The following is a 25,323-nucleotide window of genomic DNA, read 5'->3' on the forward strand; positions in this document are numbered from 1 at the left end:
CCTGAAGTCACGCTGCTGTCGAGACAGACCTGCGGAAATGAGAAAATTTGTAAATACTGTCCCCCCAGGAAGCGTATTGATCGCGTATCCTTCAGGCAAGCTTTTCTAATATCACCATGGTTACAGCGTCATTGCCCGGTGTTTCGGAGTGTTGTTGATAATGGACCCGTTTGCTTCTCTGGCATGTTATTTCGGGGATGTTTTAAAAAATCACTTATATGCGTCATAGTAAGTCAGGTAAGCGTTGATGTAAACGGTTGTTAATCACGGAAGTCTGTCTCTTCTGAGTTATGTTAGGACTAGTTTGTATCATGTGTAATAAATTCAGAAAGGGCAATTGGACTCATATTACTAACCAACCAACCAACAAGCTAACTAAGGGCGGAGTTCTGCGCAAGCGCAAGCATCGTCCCTACCTAGGTGACACCATACCTGCGCACGAGGCGTATTGCTGGATATGGTACACGGTCTTAAACTAAAAAACGGAAATTTTCCTAACGCTAACAGGGTTTCGTCGTGGCGGGAGCCTCGACTATTCAAAAGAATTTGGTTGGTTGGATCCCTGGGGTTTGAACCCAGAGAGGGAGGGGCCGTTTCGGCTCTAGGCCTCTGCGGCATGGGGGGGGGGGGGAGATCACTTCAGCTGATGGCCTCCGTAATCGGGGGGGGGGGGGTTTGCCGGGCCGTGCCCCTGTTAAATTATACCCTGGCGCATATTACTCCTTCGCTACTTATAAGTGCTGCTCCATTTACTGTATTTTGTTTTGTGTGTGTACAAATGATTCCATTACCTAAAGTCACGTCAGTTTCAGAAAATGTAGAAGAATGATGAGGTTCGTGACGAAATTAGAAGAGTAAATTATAACAGCGCCTGATGTTTTTCACTTCAAAAACTTTTGCCATCTTAGCTGTTTTCTAAAGTAGTAATTGTCATTATAGCATAAGTAAATTTACAGCAGCTTTGTATTTACCGTCTTCCTAACCTTGCCTGATCGCACTGTCACCAAGTTTCTTATTGCTTTCAGTGTGCATGTATGGAAAGATCCCAGGCGTCTTGCGAACTAAATTATTTACGCCGACGATTTGAGAGCGGGCTCGTGGGCGGAATTCGATATTTGCCCTTCCTTTGTGTTAGGGACCGCACATGGTTGAAATGTTTTGATGAATGAAGTTTCTGTCCAGAATTTTTATTGATAATCTCCTTTTTCCGGAGGTTAGGATTCTGTACTACCGATACATTTACCTGATATCTGTCCCATTAAGATCAACTGCAAGAATTAATCATTAAGATTTAAATTTTCTTCATCAGTAACATTCTTCGTACATCATTGGCAATTTTTATATTTAAAGGGCGCAGCGGGTAATCTTTTCGGAATCTTCATTAGCTTAATGTCTGCAGCTTACTGCAAAAGCCGCATATTATAATTATGTTTAGTTTCTCTGATGTTTATAGCCTCATTACCTTGACCTGCCCTTGTCAGATCTGGAAAAGAAAATATATATATATTCTCTAAGCTTTAATTTAAATGGAACACTTCATAATATATACACCAACCGTATCTCAAAGATTTATACCACAAGCCTCAGTACAACGTAATCCTGTTTGCTAAATATACACATAATTTATGGCACAGACATAGTTCTTTCATGTGTGGTAACTGAAATATTTATCGCTGTTTAGGCCAAGGTCCCGTCAAGATCTTTATTGTCGCTTTCCCACTATTCCGTTGTTGGACCTTTGTACACATCTCTCTTTTCTTGTGGCTTATCAGAATTTGTTTCCGATATCCTGAAGCAATATTCGTTCTACGTTTTTTCAGATTTCTTTTCACCAAGTGCTGAGGAAAACAGTGTGAACAAGAAATGTTGTAAAACGGGATTGGAAAAAATCATATGAGAGTAGTTTCACAAAGTCGGCTGTTAGAGTAATCTAGTCATGATGGGTGAAATGGGCGGAACATATATCACTCATGGGAAAATATTTGGTTGGAAAACAAAGAGAGGCCTGATGCAGCTGGAAAGCTAAAAACGCGTGAAGATGTGAACTGGATTAAACTGGCTCGGTAGTTTCCAGTGAACTTCAATATTCGGATTTCTAACAAGATCATACAGCTGTAAATATGAATTGAAGTACATCCCTTGTTACCGTGTCGTGAGGCGTACTGGGGGCAGTCGACAAAGATTGAAGCGGATCTTTGAGAATGGGGCGAATGGATACGTAGCTATTTAATGTATGGATCGGAACAGGTGTCTCGTGAGCACGCCAAAGAACTTCGGAATTCCGTACAGGTTTGGAATCTTAACAGCCTGAACGACGGCAATCATCTCCGTGAAGTTGCACAGCGATGGTGGAGAGCGCTGCACACGTTCAAAGTGAAATGTGTTTGGTAATTACTTTACCTTTCGGTGGGTAGATGTCGCAGCGGTATCATCTTGAATATTGGACGTTGCTTGCTAGATGGCAGCAGAGGAGTCGAGATACAGTACTGCACTCTGTAACCATTTTACCGAACTGTTCCAAGCATGTTGCTGTCGGTGTTGCCAGGCGCAAAGATCAGCTGTTTCCCCCCCACCCCCACGCGTTCGTCTACATGCCGTGTTTATTGACCATTGTCTATAGTCTGAAAATGCAAAGATTAAAATGTTTTTGGCACATTTCCTTCTGTACCAAGTACTGGCTCAGAATTTATACATTGCTTTATATGGGTGTGAAACTTAGTATGTCATGCTCACATAACACATTGAAGGTGTTATCAAAGCTGTGCTAAAAAAAATTGTTCAGTAGATTGGACAAGATTGCATCGGAAGGAGCTTAATAATCAGAGCTCTTTGCCACATATTGCCATGGTTTTCAATTCAAGGAGGATGAAGTAGACTGGGCATTTTGCACTCATGGGAAAATGAGAAATGCACGCATAGTTTTTGTCGGGAATTCTTAAATACGCCGCTTTGACATTTATATTAATACATTGGGTTTGAGAATATTGATTGGGTAGTAACAAGTGGAAATGCAACCTCAAAGAATAACAGTAATTGAAAACAATAGGGAAAAGTATGTGTTTACATTTATTTGGGAGGTTTCGAATTTTAGTCGCCGAAATTGCTGTTCTGACTCGGGTTTTCTTTGTTTACATTTTGCCGAGGCGTAATAAATAGACAGCGACCATTTATTCACAGATATGCTCAAGTTCATTCCGTGCTTACGTAATTCGACCCCATATAGTGTATGCAAGCGAGACAGTGTCGTTAAATAACTCGCGTTGATTTGCGCAAGTAATCTGATGGCTGAACAGGTAACGACAGATTGACTTGATTTTGCGATTCACCGACAGAAGTCGCTAGCAGCGCACGAAACAGGAAATCGTATGGCAAAACCTGCTGATAGAGGTTGCATAAGTATTCTCCGATAGTGTGTGAACTGGAGCAGTAACGTTTTTACCGTATATACACTGACATTTGACATATGTTTTGAACATTTTACTTAAATCTGAAAAAAATCTTCTTTTACGATTTAAAATTATTTGGCGGATGAAGGGCTCTGATCTCTGTTACAGAGGTTATAAAATCCTTATGAAGTTCAGCTACAATGGGGGATCGGGCCGTTGTAGCATATCTGCTAGGATTTCGGCATTGATTGTAGAACGTTTCCCAGCGTTTCTGAAAACGTTGCACTTGCCGACCCAGGAATAGCTTGTCCTCGAAGGTCTAATTTCAAGGTCTGCATATCGAAAAGTGGTTCCATCAAGTGTTGCGCGGAACAGTTTTGCCAGTTTCATATTTTGTTTTATGCATTCTTTAGTTAGAAATTTGTTACAGTTCGATTAGAGTTTTTGTAAAGTCAACTTTTTAATTTAATGCAATTTCTTTGAACAGCACCTAACGTGTAGGTGTAATGGCTGGTACTCATACGTCGTATTCGTTAGGTCCCGAGTTCAAATTTGACACTGATGACCGAGCGTTAACGTAGTTTATAAATCATCGTTCACAATCAACCTCCAGTTCGACACAGTACATATTTTACATTTGGAATAAACGTTAACTAATTTAAGATCATGTATTCCTTTTCATTGTTTGGGAGACGAAACATGCGGACGGACATTTACCTGCTTCGCGTAAGAAACGCATACACGCGGAAAACACCGGCCAGCGGAATTCAGGTTGTACCCTCATACTTTACGGGACAGTAGCCTCAGGGGGTTCACGTGAAGTGCTTTTAGGCCTGTGGGTTTTCTTTGGCTCGCAAAATGAACGGCCATTTTGAATAATGAGAAGGGGAAAATTCACGTGTGTTGTGCCACAGTGAGATGTTATTTCGGGGGAGGAGGATATTTGGTACACTAATACTTCGAGTATGACGCAAGTAGATAGGTTATAGGCTGTTCCTGTTCAGGAACATTATTTAAAACCAATAACTGGAATTCTGATGCACTGCCTTGAAGTGGCGTGACATTTACGCTGAAAAGGCGTGACTCACGTTTCCTGCAGCTTGTTGCTATGGGCTATATCTACCACAGGAAGTGACTACACCACACGGCAACCGTTATCGTACTTTACATAATTTTAGCCCATAGTACTGCGTAATTAGTTACGTATTTCGCGTTCTGAACTGAGACTCGTGTTACCGTATGCGTTGCCACCCGTAAGAAGTTAGAATGATTGGGACCATTTTCACGAACCTATCGCTATCTAAGGAGAGGGATGCTTGCCCTGACTAACTCTGTGGTAATCAGAGATCCAGGTTAATAAATAAAGTATATGGGAAGCGATGAGTTCGTTGATGCATTCCGATGTGAACTCGATTGCATACATACTGTACTTGAACCTGTTCCAGCTCTATTTATTTTGTCACTCAGATTTCCGGTCTACCAACGTCTCTTCTTCCTCGCCAGTTACAGTTTTACGTAATTTCCGCGATGCTGTTCAGATGCTCCACTCAGTGCCCCCATATTTTCAGTTATCTTGTTGCTTCTTTCTCGGGCTGGCGTCTCACGTTCTCGTGTTTCACGTGCATAAGGACGCGCCAGTCCCTTTGGTTCCACAAAAGTTCCTTCGTCACAACGTTCTCAGTGCGATCTGACAGGCGTCATTGCTCGTGTCGTACACGAAGTGAAACTTTTCAGTTATCCAACAGAATCTGCTGACCTCCTTTTGTCCTATTTTTTGGCATTTACGCTTTCCTTCTTTGCTTATTCTGACCTCGCTCTTAGTCTTGTTCTCATTACATGGTTGCCCCACCTCGCTGATTATTAGAATGCTGCACGCAAAGTCAAAGGCTTCTTTGATCTTTACATCTCGTACATTCAGCATCAGCTTCTGTATTGCCACAAACCAAATGAATCTAATTCTATGTAGCAGAATCATTCATCAGAAGCCAACAGTTATCCAGCTAGTTCAGAAATTGCCCATCCCTTTCGGAACTATTGCCGTATTCACAAGAGCCCTCCAATGGGGCTCTGTGCTGAGCCAGATGATTCGAGTCCACATACTCCTTTATAGTTCTCCCACCTACGCCTTTGCCTTCCAAGTGGTATGTTCCCTTCGGTTTCCAAACCAACATTTTGTATCATTTCTTGTCAATCCCTTGCATGATGCATGCGCCATATGTCTCTTTGATCAGCCTAGTAATATTTGGTGAATATTACAAATTATGGTTCTTTCTGAGCCTCCTGTAACGTCCCTAGTCTTAGGTCAAAATATTCTCTCTTCAACACTGTTCGCAAACATCTAATCTGTGTTCTTTACTTAGAGTGTGAGCCCGAGAAAAAAACTACTAGTAGTTTTGTGTACTCTTAATGCCAATGTGTTTAAACGGGAAGACAAAAGACCAAACAGTTGAATATGTCCCCAGCTTTTTATAGCTGTAATATGAGCAGTCGCTCTGATCTCTGTGCTCTTAACCTCTTCAGATGACAAATGATAACACTTGACGAACAACAAAGCCTAACTTTTTAACAGCGTTCCTGACGCCTTTTATGGCACAAAGTTGTTAATTACCGTGTCTGCGAGATCCTGCCACTGCAGTCTGTATCCTGAGCCATACGAATCCAATCCGAACCTTCTTAGTCGATTCCCTTGGGATCCAGTACTGATGATGTTAATAATAGATTGTTATAGCATAGGGATGACAAAAATCCCGTATAAAGAAACCCTTGGAAGACATCGTTTAGACTACACGCTTAACGGGGAGGGCAGAGAAGTTGCCCATTGTCACGGCGATGCTGCCTCAACATCACGCCATGAAGACGTGTAGGGAACGCAGAGATGGGTTTCTTTCAGCGGTTTCTTAGCCTACGAGCTGAATGTTGCCGCTCATGTGTTGTGTACGTCGGGGTTATGATATTTTAAGTGAACAATTAATTCAGTAAGGGATTAAATTTGTTCACAAGATTGTTGAGCACGGTTGTTTGCGATAGGAAGTTAGTGGGACCTTTAATGTCCGAGATGTTTGTAAGGCTACGAACCTCTGCTCTACGCATTCCAGATCACGTCACGAGGTAGGACTGGGTCATCAGCTCGTTCATTGTAGTTGTACCTGCCCCGAAGAATGGGCGCTTTTAGTAGGAGCTGTCGCTTTAGACCCCGCGTAGAAATATTCATAAGGAACAGTGATGTGGGGAATGAGCAATGCAGTTTTAAAGTTCGGCTTTTTTGTTTGTCAGATGTTGCCATTTGTCATTTGAAGAGGTTAAGAGCACGGAGATTCGAGCGACAGCTCATATTATAGATATAAAGATCGTTTCATTATGAAGTGAATCTTTGAATTGCGGCATACAGTTATGGTTTTTACATGCAGAATAAGTTAAATCGATAATAAGAGTCGATCTGACCTGCAGAAGGCGCACGTACTGAGAATGAAGAACTCGTGACCTCATTTAAGCTTGATTTCAATAAATATGTAGGTGTGTGACGAACCCAGTTTCTTCTGCCATTACGCACTACCTCGGCTGATGTTCAACGCTAACAGGAGAGTAGTTTTGTGACCGAGAGTGCTGTATGCCACTAACCAAAGGCTAGATTTACTTCGGGGTCCAGTCATTTTGGATCAAGGTAATTTTGCGTCAGCTCCTTGGATTAGTCACCATGATGAGAGGTGATGGCTATGCTCTGGGAATTGGAATGAATAGTGAGTAGGTCATGGTTGGACTGTAGAAAACCACGTGAAACTTCAGCCTGGCCAGTTGCAGACCGGAATTTGAAGTGGTGCGACTCGTATACCAGTATGACCCATTGCTTCATTCTGTGTGTCGGAATTAGAACCCGTTGAATGTAGCAACTGTTATCATACAGTTTTCGGAGATAAAAGCCAGAATTGATCAGATATTAAGTGTCGTTCCGATACGATTTTTTTTGCTACATACGCTGATTAAACTCAGTATCTGATGTTCATGCATGTTCAATGATTGCAAGTCCTCATGATGTTTAAGTATACCCACATCAAGAGACAGAATGTGACAACCGCAAACTGTAATCGATGTTCTCCACTTCCTGCGACTTCCTTCCTATGAGTGAGAGCTGACAATCAGAAGGATGTTCCGGCATTGCGTAAGACAGGGGTTATCAACCAGCGGCCCACCGATGTGTTTTGTACGGCCCGCGTGCACTTTCGGTGATGCTGTGTCAACTACCTGTTATCAGAAAACGTGTTTTAGCAACGTCAGTATTTCGTAGTATCTCGCTGTGAGCAGCTTCTAGCTCGGTGAGGAACGTCAAATCAAGAATTATTTAGGGATGCGTGCGAATCGCAAGAAAATAAATTAAATGTGACATTTAAAGATTAATGTGGCATACGCAGTGTCCGATATCTAACTGACGACTAATTTAGATAAAGACAGGTATTGAGTATGTGAGCCTATTCGAAATTGCAAGTTAGTAACATTTGTAATAAATTAGTATGCATTTTAAATAAATTTTCATCTTTTGTAACCCCGCAGCCCGCGAGTTGATAATAAAAGGTTTAATGCGGTCCTCGATCTGATATGTTAGAGAACCCATGGTAGACGTTATGTAGCTTTGAAAGGAAGAATAATTGTGAACGATGGAAGGAAAGGAAATGCCATTGGTGATTTGAATTTGCATTGAGTGAACGTGAAGAACATATGGGGATGCAACACAACAGAGGCCATGTTTATAAACAGTATTTTTCTTGCTTATCTGTGAAACTTCATTTCCTGGTGGCTTGTAGAGAACGTTTTATTTGCGTGATACAAGCCAAATAGGGCAGCTGGCAGCATTGACCTCGTTCGTGTTGCATGGAGATACCGGACATATTTGGTGCCTGACTCTCCAGCATTGCAGTTTGGGATTATCGCGGTGCTAGAAGTTGTGGGGCTCCAGGGGTGTAACGGAGGAGAGCCCAACCCAAAAGCTATTCTGCCCGCTTTGACCCTGTCACTCATCGGACCGTGACCTCACAGACGAGAACATTAAGCGACGACACGTAACTGCGCTGCACAAGGTCTTGTGAGAGTAGTTACTGTTCCTCAGCTGGAATACAAATGTCTTGTTTTTAAAGAACACGAAGTATCATCGCCCTGTAGGATTTGAGGTTTTCACGGCGGTGCGTTTGAAGATGGCTGTTTTCTGGGTTGGTGCGCCGTGTAGTCTGTTAGAAGTTTATCGAAGTTTCAGATCGCCCTGATGATTGAGGCATCTAGGACCTCTGAAACTTCGGAGACTGCACGGCGCAACAACCTAGAAGACAGCCATCTTCTGTCATCACCTTATTCACAAATCTGCTTTGGTCGTGGCTGTAGTAACATTCACACACGTGAAAATCGAGCGTGTAATTTTGTTTTGCTGAATACATTTCATATTAATATGAGGCACATAGGAATATAGGTGGGTCATACACTTATGGTGATATTCATGGAGACGTAAACTCTAGCTATGTAGGCCTACATTTTGCCGTCGTTTTTCGTGTTCATTGGGTTCAGATTAGAGAGCACTTGGACATCTAGGTGTCTATTTTAAAAGAATTCCCCATCTTGAAAATTCTTCACATTCCACTAGAAATGCTAGCTTCGCATATTGTCAGCATTCAGAGAATTGAAACAAAGGGCTTCTGTTGTTCGTGGCCTGCCGTGTATTCTGATACAACTTAGGCCTGTGACTTCTCTTGCTCGTCAAGCTCTTCCCTTTAGTTCTCATAACTTTAGTGAACTTACCAGAAGCTTAACTTGTAATTTCCGCGTGGTGTAGTTACCAAGATCTATTTGTGATTGGAGTGTGGGTGGTGAGCGTACATGCAAGTCACAGATCGACAAATGAAATGAGATATGATGTAAAGAATAACAGCGCAGAATAAAATGCCCACTTGAAGTAGTTCTTGAGACATTTTAAAAAGAAAACTGCAGGTGTGTGAGAAAATCATTACGCTACTTAACTAGACCATTTTAATTGGACAAGCGAACTCACTGACGACACGCAAACTCCTAGGGGAGTGAATTCGCCGGCGAGTAGCGAGTAAAATCGCGTAATGTAATTGAGTCGTAAGGAAGTACATCAGGCTTGTGATTGGTCATGTATTTGTTACATTCTTTAAAAACTTGGTCATTTGACTGACTTAGGAAAAGTTGGCATTTCATTAATGATCACCGAACTCTGTTTCTCTAGAATTTCTTTCGTAGAAGCGACAGTAGTCGTTTAGAGGAAGAATCTGCAGTTTAGAAGATGTTGAAACATGCGCAACTTTTAAGACTTTTCTCGTCTGTTTGAACAACGTGGCGGTCGAACAAAGCCCTTTTTACATTTTGCTGCATGTTGGCGTGTGACATTTTTGTGAAGATAAACATACGTACAGATTTTATACGAAAAGTACATTATTATGTAAGAAGTTCTAAACAGCGTGGTGGGACGAAGTGTTGAAATCGGGCTTTGAAACATTGTTCACGGAATAATTATCAAGTTGCGTAAAGCCAGTTTATAATTGTGCCCTGTTCCTACTGGCCTCTTTAATCAGACGGAAGGGTTTGAACGAAAGCGGGGGTCATGAGACCTTTCCAGAACTTCTTGTGGTTGTGGTACGGTTGATTAATGCGATTTCTTAACTCCCTTGGGCCTTTGCCATCATAACTATAATTACAGACAGGAAAATTGCTTTGCAGTAGTTTGTTTCAAAATATTCCACAAGTGAACGTGGTAGCGTGACCATCTCATAAACAAGAGACTTTATGTTTAGTCTTGTGAAATAGTAACCATCATCATGGAACTGAATATATTAACAAAGCGGTATCGCGGTCATCTTATATTCAGATGTTACAATTTCGATTGTCGTACAAAACACCTGAAATGTGTTTCCGCAGTCCCCACAGTCAGAAGCTTACCTTATTTGTTTATCTTTTATACTTCGAATATTTTTCTCCAAAGCAGATACAGTGTCGTTAAATACCCCATAAATTAACTTCGTGTTTATAGAATAATTTATATGCCTCTTTCTCCCGTCAGCAACATTTGCGTTCACAACTGATCATTTTAGTTGACTTTCCTTTCGTAAGGAAACAGACTTGTGTGATTACGGTTCTGTTGGTACCATCGGAGGTCACATAACCCATGTTCATTAACTTCCTATAATCGACGAAAGAAGCATGACGGTTGTGCAAACTTGTGTAGTGGGAGCGACACTACCGCCACAAATTGTATTGTCCTAAAGTTATGCATAATAATAGATCGCTGAAAAAATTCAATATTTGTTGAGGCAGGTTTTGCAAAATGTGAAACCATAACATGGCGGCCGTACGAATAAATGTTGTAGCTTTTATGTAACATTTGAAGTTCTGATGGCAGTGAAGATTTTGGTTGTGGTCATGCAATCATTGTTTACTACATTTCCGTCTCTGTATGCAGAGCTTTATCTTTCAGTTTGGTAGCAACAACGAAATAAATCTTTTTAACTTAAGTATGAAAGTCATGAACATGCCTACAAAATGCGCGTTAAATAGGATTTGAAAGTCAACAGTTAAAACATTGCGGCGGTGAGAGGCTTTGAGCGTGTAGCCTATCTGACAGTTTGAACATGGAATATGTAGCGTATGTGGATAGTAACTATTTTCCAGAAATAGACTCTCTCTAATAACTAAAAGAAATAATAAAATGCAGTGTTATTTGATTGTGTGATCGTCTGCGCACGAGCCTCAAGATGGTAAACTTACGTCACCTCTGTGCAACTTAGCAGTATGTGCAGTGTACTTTTGCAGTACTCGTGAAGAATTATAGTGGTTTTTAAAATCGTACTCTAGTGTTGTTTTGGCCTCGAATGATTTCTTCGTTAATTCATTCCAGCTATTTTTGAGTGCTGTGTTTAGAATGTTAAGTGGAATTCGGGACAGAGGTCCAGAAATAGTGTGTAACGCTTGATTTATCTCTCCAGTTTCGTTGCCAGATGTATCAGAAAGGTCAGGAGTTACAACATTATTAATGAGTCACGCACTCCTTACTTAGAAAACGCACAATTTAGGGGATAGGCACCCTTTTTTGATTCACACATGAGCTGCTTAGTCAAATTTGTTGATTGTATGCAGAATGCTTTCAGTAGTTTGCATTGTGCAGTGAACAGAAATTATGATATTATTGTAAATTATTATGGATGCAGTTGGTTGTTAATTCTTTAACTATGGCGTGTGTAGATGACATTTGGCCACCAGTGTGGCGTCATATGCGGGATGTGAGCTTTTCGTGTACTCCAGGCGTTGGAGTTAAAAGGCCCCGTCACTAGCGTGGTCATTGTATCACACGACTAGCCACTGTAACTCCATTTATGATATAGCGCAGTCTGATTCCCAGAAGAACGCGGTGGACAGTGAATGCCGCTGTCGAGTGGGAAAGCATTCCTAGCATAATTTAAAACGTAGTTACTTCGAATGCTAAATTTGAAACTATCATAGGAAATACTAGGCGTTGGTGGGATGATAACATTAAATTGTAGCTTATAGCTTTTCAGAAAAAGGTATGGACTGGAATTGATCTGGATCAGGATAGGGACTGGTGGATGGCTATTGTGAAGAAAACGTAGTGGTTCCGTAAGAGATGGGATATTCTTATACTGTCGGAGCGACTGTCAGCTTCCAGACGAGGGCTCTGCACCGTGAAGTCCTGGTTTTGTTAAACGCTTCGAGAAGGTATGGCGGGTGGGGGTAGTGTGTAAGAATGTAGTTTGAGATTATTATTAGATTTGGCTGCTGTCACTCAGAACTGGGACGATACAAATTGTGTGACCTTAACTGCCCTGTCAGCAGCTTGAGTTGTAATTATAACGTCGAATGAGAGTGATACGAATCTAACCAATGGATTGGAGGGAGCTCCCTTGACCTATTTTGAGGTACTCTCCCGACATTTCCTTGGGAGACACTGAGGAAAGTCGATATAAACCTCAATACTGTCTGAATTTCAAACCGGGAAAGTAAGAAATTTCAGAATGAAATCGAAAGAGGAGCTTTATAATGTGTTATTTTCACTTAATAGTTTATTTAACGGCGCTTACCTACTTGCATCATTGTGGACGGTGAATTAGAAAGGAAACAGTTGTGTGCAGGCTCTGCTTCTAGAAATCAAGAGGTACCTCGCCTAGTAGTAATTTGCATTTTACAGTTGTAATAAAGAATGCACCCAATCACCTATCCAGTATTTCCCGACGGTAAAGCAGCCATGGCGTTAAGCTGATCACACTCATTTCCATCTAGTGTCAAGGAGAATTGGTGGACCTGTACCTCCGATAACCCATCGCCTTCATGGCGTAGTGCCAGGTTGCCTAGTTGCATTTCGTTAGTTTGGAAATTCCTTTTCTGCGATGTTTTGAACTGTTCGACTGTGGAATTGGGCCGCATGCGAGTTATGTGACCCGCGAATTCTCAGAACCCGGGAGATGAGCTGTCACAAATTTATAGACACAAGACGTGGAAAGTTTGGACGACACATACAAATTAATTGTGCACATTTGCATCCTTTGCCTTGGCTTGATGTAGGCCTGTTGACAGACATTGGGGACACACAAGCCAGGGAGGAGTTTTTTTCTCCTATTCGGATGGAACATTATCAAATTGTTAGTTGGCCCGAGAGCCTCACGAGAAAAATTCTGTAGCTTGATTGCATTACTAATAAATAGTTCGGACGCAATATACTATTATGTGTTTTGTGTCATCGGGTTGTTACAGAAGCTCATTAAATCGAATCTGGAATGGAAATAATAAACTGGGCATCGCAAAAGTTGCTTTGCTTCTTAAGTTCAATTTTAATTACTCTTTATTTTTGTGAAAGGAAGAGGCTTAGGCGGTAGGATAATATTAAAATGAGTCCTAAGGAAAGCAGATGCGAGGATGTGGTCTGGATATATCTTGCTGAGGATAGGAGCCGGTGATGGTGAACCATCGTTCCCATAAAAGGGGCAAAGAGTAGCTGACCGACTTTCAGCTTCGCATGAAGGTGATGGCTCCATGGAGTTGAATTGAAACATTTTTTGTAAGCATCGTCTGTCAAAGTAAAAACTGTGAAATGGCGTTTTTATCTGAAAAATTTCTCGGACCGGACTGTTTTTTATTGGGCTTTATTTCATTCGCCGGGCGCTTCCGATCCTACCGCCACAGGACAACAGAAAACGCAGACACGCATCTGTTCCCTGAGCGGGATTGGAAACTGCGGTCCACGAGGGCACTGCTGCTATGATTACTACATATTCAGATGTGGAAATACCCAGTGTTGCCTGTAATGTGAAGAGTTATCGTCGAGTCTGTTTTTAAAGATAAGGTTGTGTTCGAGGTGACCTCCAGTTACGCGGCCTTCGTAGTCATATCGGAGGCTACGCTTTGTATGCAGTACGTCACGGACTTTCGCGTATTCAGCAAGGCTTTGTTGTTTTGCGTAGAGAAGGACTATTAAAATACATTTTTATATTTCTGTTATATTATATGAAATTTTAAATCTTTCTGTTACTGACTTTTATTTCTGTAATACTTTGCATAATTTTGGCGGGACATGTATTATAACTCAAATATGTGAACAAAGAAGTTGGAAGATAATATTACAATAGATGGTTGGAAGCAGACTGATAAATGACGTGAATACAGCCAGTTCATGATTCTGTGCACTGTCGGCTCTGATATTAGCGGTGCTGAACCTCGTAATTGGTTTGTTGCTTGGCTGTTTTGTTTGTTAGCAGTTTCACTGCTTAGTTTGTTAACAGCTGGGATGGTTAGTTTTATTAACAGTTGGCTGCTTAATTTATTAGAAGCTTGCCTTGTAGTACACATGCCCACTAGATTGTTTTGTTTTTGGAGCCAAATAGTACTACTTATATTTTAAAATAGCCCTGTGTGATATATCATTGTCAAAATTTACATGTTTTGGGCTTCCGTTCCATGTCATCATCAGATCCTGTTTATGCATCAAAATACATTAGTAATAATTTCGCTAAGGAACTTTGAAGTATGTTTATATAAAATGTTAAAATGTTAGACATGGTACCAGCGGTATGTCACAAGCAAAGGCGCGTTTCCACTCCTATGATTCAGCAGTGCCTCAGGTTGTGGCACCAAGCCCTAGTGCTGTGTGTTTGCATTTGGAAATCGGCCATGATTCAGGCTATTGTAGACGTGCCGGTCGGTAAGTCAGGCGCCCCCCTGTCTCGCAGTCCTTCAGTTACGACGCCAAGCGGTCTGTCGAGTAGTGAAAGAATAATTACAGTTGTTAGATCCAGCGAGGTCGCCCAGTCACACTCATTTACAGGCTTAAGTGACTGCTTTGTACTTGTTACGTAGTCGCATTGTTTTCATTTTCTCGACTCTGCAGAGCGGTACCTCGTAAAACTTGGGTTTCGAGACGAATGGAAAAAGTTCGAGCCCTTGCGGACTGAAGTCGCCCATTCCGTTGCCAGGCTGCCCGGTCACGTAGATATTTCACTGCATAGTTGACGAAACTTGTCAGTGGTAAAGATAAAGCTTGCTTTTTTTCCTTCCATTTCGCAAAGTTTGTGCCTTGTGGAAGAATATTTCACACACAAGCTACAGAAATTTTGTCTGTATTTTTTTCGTACTACTTTTTACGTTTGGCTGTTCGTGAGGAAGATGATAAACTTCCGGTAGATTTTGATGTGAAGTATGAGTGAGGCAAAAATCAAATTCGGCCGCATCTTACATTGCAGACGGTTAGCAGCAGTTTTCGAAGAAATCCGTTCAGTAATTTGGTAGGTTTGGGGTGACTGACAGTTTTCATAATGCGTTCATTGAACGCATTTGCCCAGTAAGACAAAAACTTTATGCTCTAATCAATCATTGGTGCGAGGTTTTGAATATTTTAAACTAAACAGCCTCTGGCAACGTTTCTCCTGCGCAGCGTCCGCTTAAGTGGCTTAGTCGTCATGGCTAAGCAACAATGACAGTCTTCTGATTGTGTTCTCAGTAACTTGTTTTCTTTCATTAGCGTAGCGTATCGTCCCGATGTGTTCCCAGTTTTTGTTTTTCATGTTGAAGCATCGCCACTTTTTACAGGCCTTTTTGTTTTCACACATTTTACACTATTGTGAAATGCCCGTTTTTGGTGTTACACTTCATGTTTCGATGATTTTCTTTCATTCATTGATCTGGCCAGTCTATTGTAACACTTGATTTTCACAATGATAGTCATTCATTTGCTCCAGCTTCCTTTCCTTATAAAACAGTGCTTTTATAAAGGTCCATCGTTTCACACTAAAATCACAACCAAACATCCAGCCAACTAACCATTAAAATGCCAGTCTTTTAATACATGTTACAGAACAAAAGTTGATAGTTACTCAGCTATTAAAAAGGTGCCTGAAGTATCTTAAATCTGTCATTGCCCTATCCTGAGCCAGATTTATCAACGTTTGTATTTCACATCCAACTTCGACGTCAATTTTAATATTATCTTTGCCATCAACGCTAACTTCCGTAGTAGTCTTTTTCCATGAGATCGTATATTAATCTAATTTTCGGAATCTTTCTGTAACATCCTACTGGAAATCACGTAGTTCGTTTCAACAATACTGGAATTTCCCGAACTGCCTTTTAGCCTTCAGAACGTTGTATTGGTGTTGATAATTGCCTCGCGGCATGTAACCCTGTATTCCCACGCGTCGTGGGGCATCGGGGCTTGATTCGTAACAGTCTCATATTGCATTTACGTAAGCTCAGTCGTCTTATTGAATGTCTGTCCTTGCGCCTTGACCGATAGACGTGAGGTAGTGATGAAGGTCCCGCTTCGTATTCGGTTCAGAGCATGTCTCAGTATCCTGAGAACACCACCAAGGCTCTGGAATATGGTACTCAGTTATTATTAACGCTATTCCTTCATATTTTGGCAGTCATAAATTCTTGCCTGGTTATTTAACGTGTTTTTTTAAACAACAGACTTTTTTTCGAGGTTCGCCAGCCTCCCGTCACTTCGAAATATCCCCTATGGACCCATAAAAAATCGAACGAATTAAAATGGCCAATGAGTTACTTTTTTCTCCGTTTTTATCCGTTCTGAAAGTTGTTATTATTCTGTTGGAAAAGTCTGAGGTTCATGCTTCAGCGATAGATTTCTTTCTTTTATCCGTAATCACATGTGCAGATACCATTTCAGTGGCAGGATGTTATGTAACGTGTCCATTATGATGGGTTCTGCATCAGTCGCCAGTAACTGGTGTGGCTATTCGCGACTCTCAGAAAATGCGTGATTCAGGAGAAAGCATGCATCAAGAACTGAACTTCAGCAAAGCTTTTGCAGTGAATTTATTTCCATGTCATATGTTAGTTAAATGATTGTCACCACGACTCATTGTTTTAGAGGTAGGCTGTGATGGAGAGGCTGCAAGAAACTCGTGGCTGCTGCATATGATACGTTCTTGTATTGTCTTTGGAGACTCGACGTTCAGTGCTACAGTGGTCAAAAACACTGAGCTGGAGTCGGAGTTCTGGACACAATTGTTCGCGATTGCGACTATACCAAGCTTATTACTTCAGCAGTTGTATATTAACGCGTTTTTCAGAGCCTACATTTTGATTCCTGGTTGTTTACTGATAACCGTAGCAAGAACTCGTGAACAGTTGATCTATTAGATGGTTCTGTCTCTGGCTAGAATAAATCTTAACCAGGAATCGTGTTGTTTTACAGCGCGAGGTGTTCAGTTGGAATAGCAGTGGACGACATAGGACGAGAGATTGCCAAAAGCCAAGTTCATAGGAAAAGTACTTGGAAAAGTGTAAATGCGATCTTAGGGTTCATATTAACCGTATTATCCCTTCTCTTAGAAAACAGATTTTTATTTTGCTGTTGTACAGTGGTACTCCCTACACTTGAACACACCAAAACCGATCAACTAAAGTCCGTCGTTAGCCAGTTCCACCTAGCCAGATTTTGTTACTCTTGCCGCGAGCGTAAGCTCTAGCTAGCTGGGTAGTTAAATTCCCTGCCGTTAAGGAACTCGAAGGTTCTCAAGAGCTCGCGAATAACCCTTTCCTGAGTCAGGTAAGTCATTCCATAGCTTCTCGCCCTATATTCGTACCTAAGATCCATGTTTATTTTATGCGTCCATAAGCACAGGTGTTCCCCGACTGTTTCATAACCGTGAGGAATTTGAACACCGGAGTGATTATCAACAGCCGAAGTGTATTTTAATGTGCTCTTACGGCCTTGGGGCTTCTGGGAACTGATTGATGTAATGTGACGTCACTGCGCAGGTGTGCTCAATAAAAACAGTGTGGTTCCTCTTGTGTGTGAGTTGACAAGCGATCACGCGATGTAATGGGTTCTTGTTCCATTTAAATTATAGAGTCTTGCATCGGCACAATTTCATCGGATGTTCTTTGCGCTTCAGCGTGAATCACGAACACTTTATGGGGACGTTCTGTCTGTCTGTCTGTGGCGTTTATCAGTCGAGAAGGAGCCACCGCATGTCATTGGCCATATGAACCATTGGTTCTACTAGAGAACGGCCGAACGAAATTTTGTGAAATTTGGGTCCGTTGGTTGCCCCTGAAACTCATACCGAACTGTTATTATTTTGTCCCCAAACGTCTCTTCTTATAAAAGATTACCACTTGGCGTAACATGTGTATCTCGTTTAGATGTACGCCTTTTATCATAAACATTCTAGATTCCATCATTATTTAACTAAATGCAATATGTTTAGCTTTGCAAGAATGCAGATTAGAATCGCAACACGCACTGTTCGAAGTTGCATTTAACAACCATGTTGTTCCTTCTCAAGCGATGCTGTATAAACCCTTGCGGTTGATACAGTGCTATTAAATAAACAAGATATCTAGTGCATGGGATCGATTTACCTTACTTTGATGAGTGGCATGTAGCCCAACTGTTTGAGCACCTGTCTTTAGTCTTCAGATCATTAATTTCTTTAGGCCGTTTGCAGGAATCGGAACATGAAAGTGGGTTGCGTATTGCAAGGCGACATTTATTTGACTTCTTCAGGAAAGTCAGCGGATGCAAGGCACCTCTACGTCTCGTTACTTCACATTTGGCTAATATGCAGGGAAAAACAAGGTTGTTGTGTTTCGATCATGCCCGTGCGTCAGCGTGTGAAACGTCAAATGATGCCCTTCCTTATTCGATGTGTCGAGAGAAAGAAAGTCGATGACTCCACAGCTTCGTTGGAAGTAATTAGGGTAGAGAAATAAATGGTTAGCTGAGAAGTTAATCAGCCTTGTGAAACGGCCTCCCGAAGAAGAAATGATAAATTTCTACGAATTCTGAACGTTGAAACTAGTAATCAGCTTCACACTTTAGCTGATTTCTCCTGGGGAAGAGTAAAATCTTGCCCCTGATGGGAATTGGAACCCGGTCGCCAATTACGTTACTGACAAGAGTTGTCCCCGTTCTAAATTCACGTGAACTGCAGTCTCCTTGGCCCTGGCACGAAAACAGAATTCGTAATCCTCAGATTTACAAATGTTGTTATTCTCATGAAGACAACACAGAAATCTGCGAGGTGCATGAACCTTATAGTTTACGTAGTCGGAAGACAGCGAGTAGGCCCATTCAGAATTATCAGTTGCTTTATTTACAGTGTTTTCATCACCTGATTATTGTTGATGTTATTGTTTGTTGCGAGTTCAAATCTGTTGTTTATGAAACCGATATTACTTGTAAGCTACCCCATTACTGTGTTTGTATCTATTAAATGAATATGAAGACCAATGCTATAATTTGGAATACAGTTTTATTCTCGTTTGAATGTTATGGATGGAAGAACGACAGCGAGGAATTTCTCGCTTCCTCTTTGCCATCAACTTTTCGGTATCTTAGTGTTAAGTAAATATTGATGTTTTTAATGTTTTGACCTTGAAATAAGCCCTCGGGCCAAGGTTACCCGCAACTAGTACGTCTTAAACTTTGCATTTGGTGGCTACATATTTGCTGTCAACCTAAGGTCTTGGAAATATTAACAGTTCATGTAGGTGAACGGCCTTGCGCCATAAAGGCACCAGGTTTACGAACGTGCTAATAGTTCCCTGAATGTTTGCATAGGACCTGTTGTACTATGTGTATTGACAAGTGCCATCTCGAGATTAGTGGTCAACATGTTTTGGACAGGTTGAACAAGAGAGGGCAGTGAGATTTTCTGGTCGAAAACATGTACAGAATGTATAGCACCTTTTTTGCAGGTTATTCGAAGCCTAAAGCTGAAGGTTTTCTGGAACGCTTCCTTGGTTAAAAATAGGATGCTTATGAAAAGCGACGAAGTGACACATTTTTCTGCTTAAAACACTGAAGGAAGATCATTCCTAAACGATATTTCAGATGGAAGCCCACATCCGCGCTCACACACCTACAGCATGTCCGGAAACGCCAAATATTTCACTTTCTTGATTAAAAGTAAGACGGCGTTCTTTATCACAAAGTGACAGCTGCTGCTTCATTTTCACGTAAACCGGCTGGTTCCACAGAAGTAGGATGTTACAGTGGGCCCATACAGGTGAAAATATTATCTCAGCGATATTTATTGTTCGCTCATTAAAATCCTTTTGAGTCGTTTCTGGCAAACAATCTGCGTTCATTTCATGCACTTGGAAATGTCGGTTGCTGAGAGACGTGCGTGTCTCACAGAAGTGTAATATTGCTTTGTTCCTTCCCAGTTTCACTGGGCTCGCCCGTGCACTCGCATCCTCGAGCAGGCACATTTGCTGCCCCCGGGAGCCAAGTGCTTCAGAGGACACCTCACCCGGTGTCTGTGCCCCGCAGGGACCTGTCCCTGTGGGTCCTAGTCGGGCCACATCGCCTGAGAAACACAGGTAGGACAAGCTTTTGGCCTGTCCGTGGTTTGAACCCTTAAACAAAGACTGGTCCGTGTTGCTAAGAAACCTTTTTTGGTGTTTGTTCTAGCTAGTAGTTCTGAGCCTGCAAGTTTTGACGACCCTGGCTGAGTGCTAATAGAGTTTGAGTTTGTGTTGGTTGTTATAGCTGCCCTCATTATTAAGAGCTGTAGAATGGCTGGCTGTGGCTTGGTTCGATTCCTAGCAAGGCTATTACTGTGTCCGTACGGGTTCTGGTGGATAGAGTGTCAAAAGGGCAGAGCCAGCAATTCCCAACCACTGCCGACATCCCGAATGCCTCTTACGCCTTGTCGGCTTGGTGCTTCCACACAGAGGCTGAGTCAGTAATGTGACTGGCTAGGGCTTAGAAGAACAAGGTTCGACTCCTTCAGTGATATGGGATCATTTTACTTTGCCATCGAAACCAGAGAAAGTCTGGGTCCACACAGTTTGCTATCCATTGGCTATCGGATTTTCCGAAAGACTAAAGCGGCCGAAGCGTGACGCCGACCACTCTCTTCCATCTAGTGCCAAATCGCATGCATGCCTTATCGGTTTGCTTCTTGGGCACAGAACAAGTTTTACCTTTTCATTGTTGCGTAGAGAGACTGTGTGATTCCTGTGCAGACGTAACACCACAGTTTTGCAGTTCTTAACATTAAATGTTCACTACTACTGTTTGCTCTGCTAACATGCATGACATTTTCGATACAGGTCAATAAACATTTTGTTTTTGCTGTGCTGTTTCATTTACCTGTAATTGTGTTGTAACATTGTTACGGCTTGCCTTTAAACTGTATCGATTTTTCTCTTTGGTTAAGTTTTCTTGTTAAACTTGTTTGTTCGAGTATGTAAAGAGGCTCAGGATTGTGGTAATTGGCGGTGAACCTTAGGGTTCTATTACCAGAGACCTATTTTTTCCTCCCAAAATGGTGTATCGCATTTTCTTAAATTAAAATTTGATGAGTTTTTAATAATTAATACCTACGAGCTAAGAGAAATTAAGTGACAGGTAAATGGTGGGGGACCTAGCAAGTGTTAAGAGCGATTAAATAGAAAGGAATGAAATGGGCGGGGCATGTAGCACGCATGTGAAAAACGACAAGTACCTGTATCATGCTTCCTAACTTTTAGGGAAAAGACAAGTTGACGAAACAAGGCGTTCGGCGTGAGGAGTGTGAAAAGGGATATTCTGTATGGGGTATGAACTGGATTGAATTGGTTCACGACGGAAGCCGTTGGTGAATCTTGATAATACAACGATGAACCTTCATGTTATGGAGAATCGGGTCTTTTCTCGAATAGCTAGATAACGACCAAACTACTCAAAAAGTCAGCAAACTTGTCCGCAGCTGTATTGCAGGACAGTTATCATTAACCTTGAATCGATATATCTCGAGAAACCGACTTCCCACCTTTGCAAACAGTGACATCATTTCATTGTCACGTGAAGCCTGAATGCTGGCCTTGGTCATGAATTGCGTACTTTTCATGGGTTAGCAAATAGATGGAGTGTTTATTTTGGTTGTCATCACCCAATGCACAGCATACATACGCCGTAGGATGTAGATGATCCTTCCTTTATGTTTCTTATTTCCTTCTTACTGCCTTCCTTTCCTGTTGTACACATTTATGTCATGCTGTACAAACCACTTTTCTACCCTTTAGTACAGTCCGAGCATCTTTTTCTAACGTAGAAGTTTTCTAAATTCTTATTCGGGCGAGCGGTAGGTCTTCCTGGCTTTGGCCACCAAGAATTAACACGCTAAAACGTTAACCTTGTTGTTAATTTATTGTAGATACAAATCTCTTTTGTGTTGTTTGCAAATCAGAGGAATTGTAAATTTATACTAATCCTTATGTTTCAGTGAATATTGAATTTGTTGGGAATTGTTCCAAACGGACTATTGCGACTTCTATTATATGATGTGGACATGCAAATGTCTTGTTATTGATACGTTTAAAATTGTTTTTGTCTTTATGTAGGTAGAGTAGCGGTTATATTGGACCCGATACAGACTAAAATTAATAATCCCTTATACTTCTTAGCCCGAATGAATTATATTAAAATCCACATTATTTTTGGGATGTGTGATAAACATCGAACCATTCAGTTTGAACACATAATACAACCGGAAATTGGACGATTCGCGTGCCATGTAACTCTGCGGCGAGAGTCACTCCTCCGTCACGTGATATATGCGTGTCCTTTGTGTTAATCCACGTGTTTTGTTTCCGCAGGTAAGTCTGAGCTGCTCCGTCGTCTTTGTGGCCTTGCTGCTGTTGGTAAGTCTGTCAGCTGTTTGGATCTTGCCAAGCCCAGCTCTTGCGTAAGACAGTGGTTGAACCTTTGCCTGCCTAGCTCCGTACCATCCCTGCCCATGGGCTTCGTATATAGAACAGTTTAATTTCGTTTTCAAGAGGATGTATAATATTGTGGATTATTCTTTTCACTTTCTTGTATGCTGCCTTATAGCAGGGGTCGGCAACCTTTCCACTGCTGCGTGCCGAATTGGCTATCCACATCTGCATCGAGCGCCGCGGAATAAAATTAATGTCGTGTCGCTGGCATTTACTTGAAAGCGGATAACAGCTGGATTTCTCCATATAATTGAACTTACTGTAAAGACTTTCTTTATCTTTCAGACAGTTTTTGGTTTAAAAACTGCTTTTTAGTAATTTTTGTATTGTTTTGCTACATTTCATATGGTTTGAACGACGGAACATTGTACCTTTGTGCAGTAACACGCCCATGTGTACACAGTTTCTGTTTCATTAAAATTTTTTCGAGGGTTTGCCCTTGCGCTGAGGTAATGTAAATGTTCTTCAGTAGCCCATATTTATGGCCTACTCGCATTGGCTGATTCCGAAATCTCGTCGGCCCGCATAGAAACGTTTTGAGGGCCGCAGATTGCCGACCCTTGACCTTGGCCTGTATACATTTAAACTATTTAAATACCCCGCCTTAGTGATATCCTGAATTATTGTTTTCTGATTTTGTCCTTTAATGTTGTGGTACTTTTCGTTGTTACGTCTTGTTTAACATAATTTTATTTGTGAAAGACGATATGTTCAGTTCATGATGTATTTTGAATGGAACGCTTAGGTTATGAAATATTATTACCGAGAAAACCCTGTGAAGCTCGCTGGGTTCAGTCCTATTTGGATAAACTAAACAGAATCAATAAACAGTCTCCTTGAACTAACGACCGTCTTCCTGCTCCGATGTGCAAATGTCTGACTCATGCCCCGAAGTGGGGCACTGCCTTCTGCTTGTGGACTGCGTTAATTAAATAATTGGCAGTTCATTATGTTAACTTGACTATTGTGGGACTCTATACAGTATTTCAGTAGCCTGTTCGTTGATATGACTCATCTTATGACATCCCACTTTCCTTTAGGCATCAGCAAATTTTGTATGGGTCTAGTCACCTCCATAATTCACGAGGCAACGCAAATATAATGCCAATAAAATCAAGGCATCGTTCTGCGTGTTTGAGATAACAGGAACCTCTGTTAACGTGCGTGTTGGCTATGATCAGCTTCTCGTTTAATATTGCGAATTGTGGTCAGAGGATTCCACAGTTCTGGGTCCCTCGAACACCATGATCGTTCGTTGGAATCTGACTCAGTTATAGATGTCCGCGTTTTTATTAATTGTGCTCCCCTGCGTTACTATGGGCCCATTCCCCATCCAATGTGTCGTACCTGATATCTAAAAGACATGCGAACGGACAGACATAATCTTTCCAAATGTTTTGATTTTATACGCAGTGTGCAAAGAACCCGTAATGACAACCAATCATGGAGCAAAAACGTGAATTACACTTGTTGAATACAAAAAAAGAACTGTAATCCAAACCGATGGTTCTATGAAGGCGGCCTGAAATATCAGGCAATAGTTTAAACAAGCGGCTTGTTCAGAAAATGTGGAGGCGATATTTTGGAGAGATTCCAGCACCAAGCACGCGAAGGGGATGGACAGTTTAATCATCGTCACGCGTGGGTTTACAACCTTCACGCCCAAGGTCCAGCTGATGTCTTTTAGTAGATGTAGCATGAATTCAGGGGGTATATGAGAAATAACAGCGCGTAAGATAGAGCTTGCTTCTCAACGAAACTATTCAACGGATTATTTTGAAATTTAGCATTGAGGAGGTGCAATAAATGTGATTTGAGAAGGAGAACACTATAATATATTTTTTTCAGAAATAGCTCATGGTACATTTTAATAATACGAGATATCGATCTGTGTGGATGTCGTTAAGAGTTGTAAGTTGTCTTTGAAATTTATCGAAACGAACATTTAACGAAGAGAAATAAATTGTCTCTGTGAACTGTGCATACGTACTGATATTAAAATAAACATGAGGGTCAGCCAGCCTTTTCAAAACGCCTGAAGCCGTACTTGACGCGGTGTATCGAAAGTTACATATGTTTCCTGCGAGCTGCGAACTTTCCCTCACTTTCACTGTTAGCCCCACGCACACAGCAATCTCCACGTTGGAGAAAGTGTAACATCTGTGAAGATTGTGCTGGTTGCGTAGGCTAACATGGAGGTGCACAGCATGAGTACATTCAAGGGCAATATTAAGTTTATCTTTGCAAAATAGGCCATGGATGTGAGAGTTAGATTGAACTGTATCTAGATGGGGAACATTGTTAGGATTTTGTAAACACGTTGATGAACTTTCTCGTTCCACGACAGGGAATCTTTTGTCGTCTGAATAACTGAACTGTACAAGGGAATCCTGTACCATTGAGCTGGTATTTTTGACGTAAATACGTCTATATTTTAGGGTCAGTGTCATTCGGCAAAAATGTGTTACGAAAAAGGGAAACGAAAAAGTGTAACTTCATTGTTATGTTACCTGGGAAACGTCATCTGTTTATCAACAAATAAACAACAATGGTTACCTTGGAAACCACAGTACATTAGATTACCTTACCTTACATTACCTTACATTTCATTACTTTACATTACATTCAGCTACCACAGACCCATCTTAAGCGTAACTAATTGAAGTTGATTAAGCAATGTCTTAATCAAACTTATCTCAATTGT

The 25,323-nt window shown here is 41.4% G+C and overlaps 1 protein-coding gene across 4 annotated transcripts in view; it reads left to right on the forward strand.

Moving 5' to 3' along the window:
- The window catches only part of LOC110841338 (uncharacterized), a 97,774-nt gene that overhangs the window by 10,467 nt on the left and 61,984 nt on the right, over nucleotides 1-25,323 (forward strand). The window contains exon 2 of one of the 4 annotated variants that reach the window (XM_022086831.2): nucleotides 22,500-22,518. The exons of 2 other annotated variants lie outside the window; for them this stretch is intronic. In XM_022086831.2, the coding sequence (XP_021942523.2) occupies nucleotides 22,500-22,503 (4 nt within the window). In that variant the 3' untranslated portion in view covers nucleotides 22,504-22,518. Of the gene's footprint in view, nucleotides 1-20,081; nucleotides 20,238-22,499; nucleotides 22,519-25,323 lie in introns of those variants that run through there. One more of the 4 variants, XM_022086803.2, reaches the window with a different exon arrangement.

The sequence above is a fragment of the Zootermopsis nevadensis genome, unplaced genomic scaffold (genome assembly GCF_977971745.1).
Source record: "Zootermopsis nevadensis isolate Lab colony 2312 unplaced genomic scaffold, Znev_1.0 Znev_ptg000021l, whole genome shotgun sequence".
Taxonomy (NCBI): Eukaryota; Metazoa; Arthropoda; class Insecta; order Blattodea; family Termopsidae; genus Zootermopsis; species Zootermopsis nevadensis.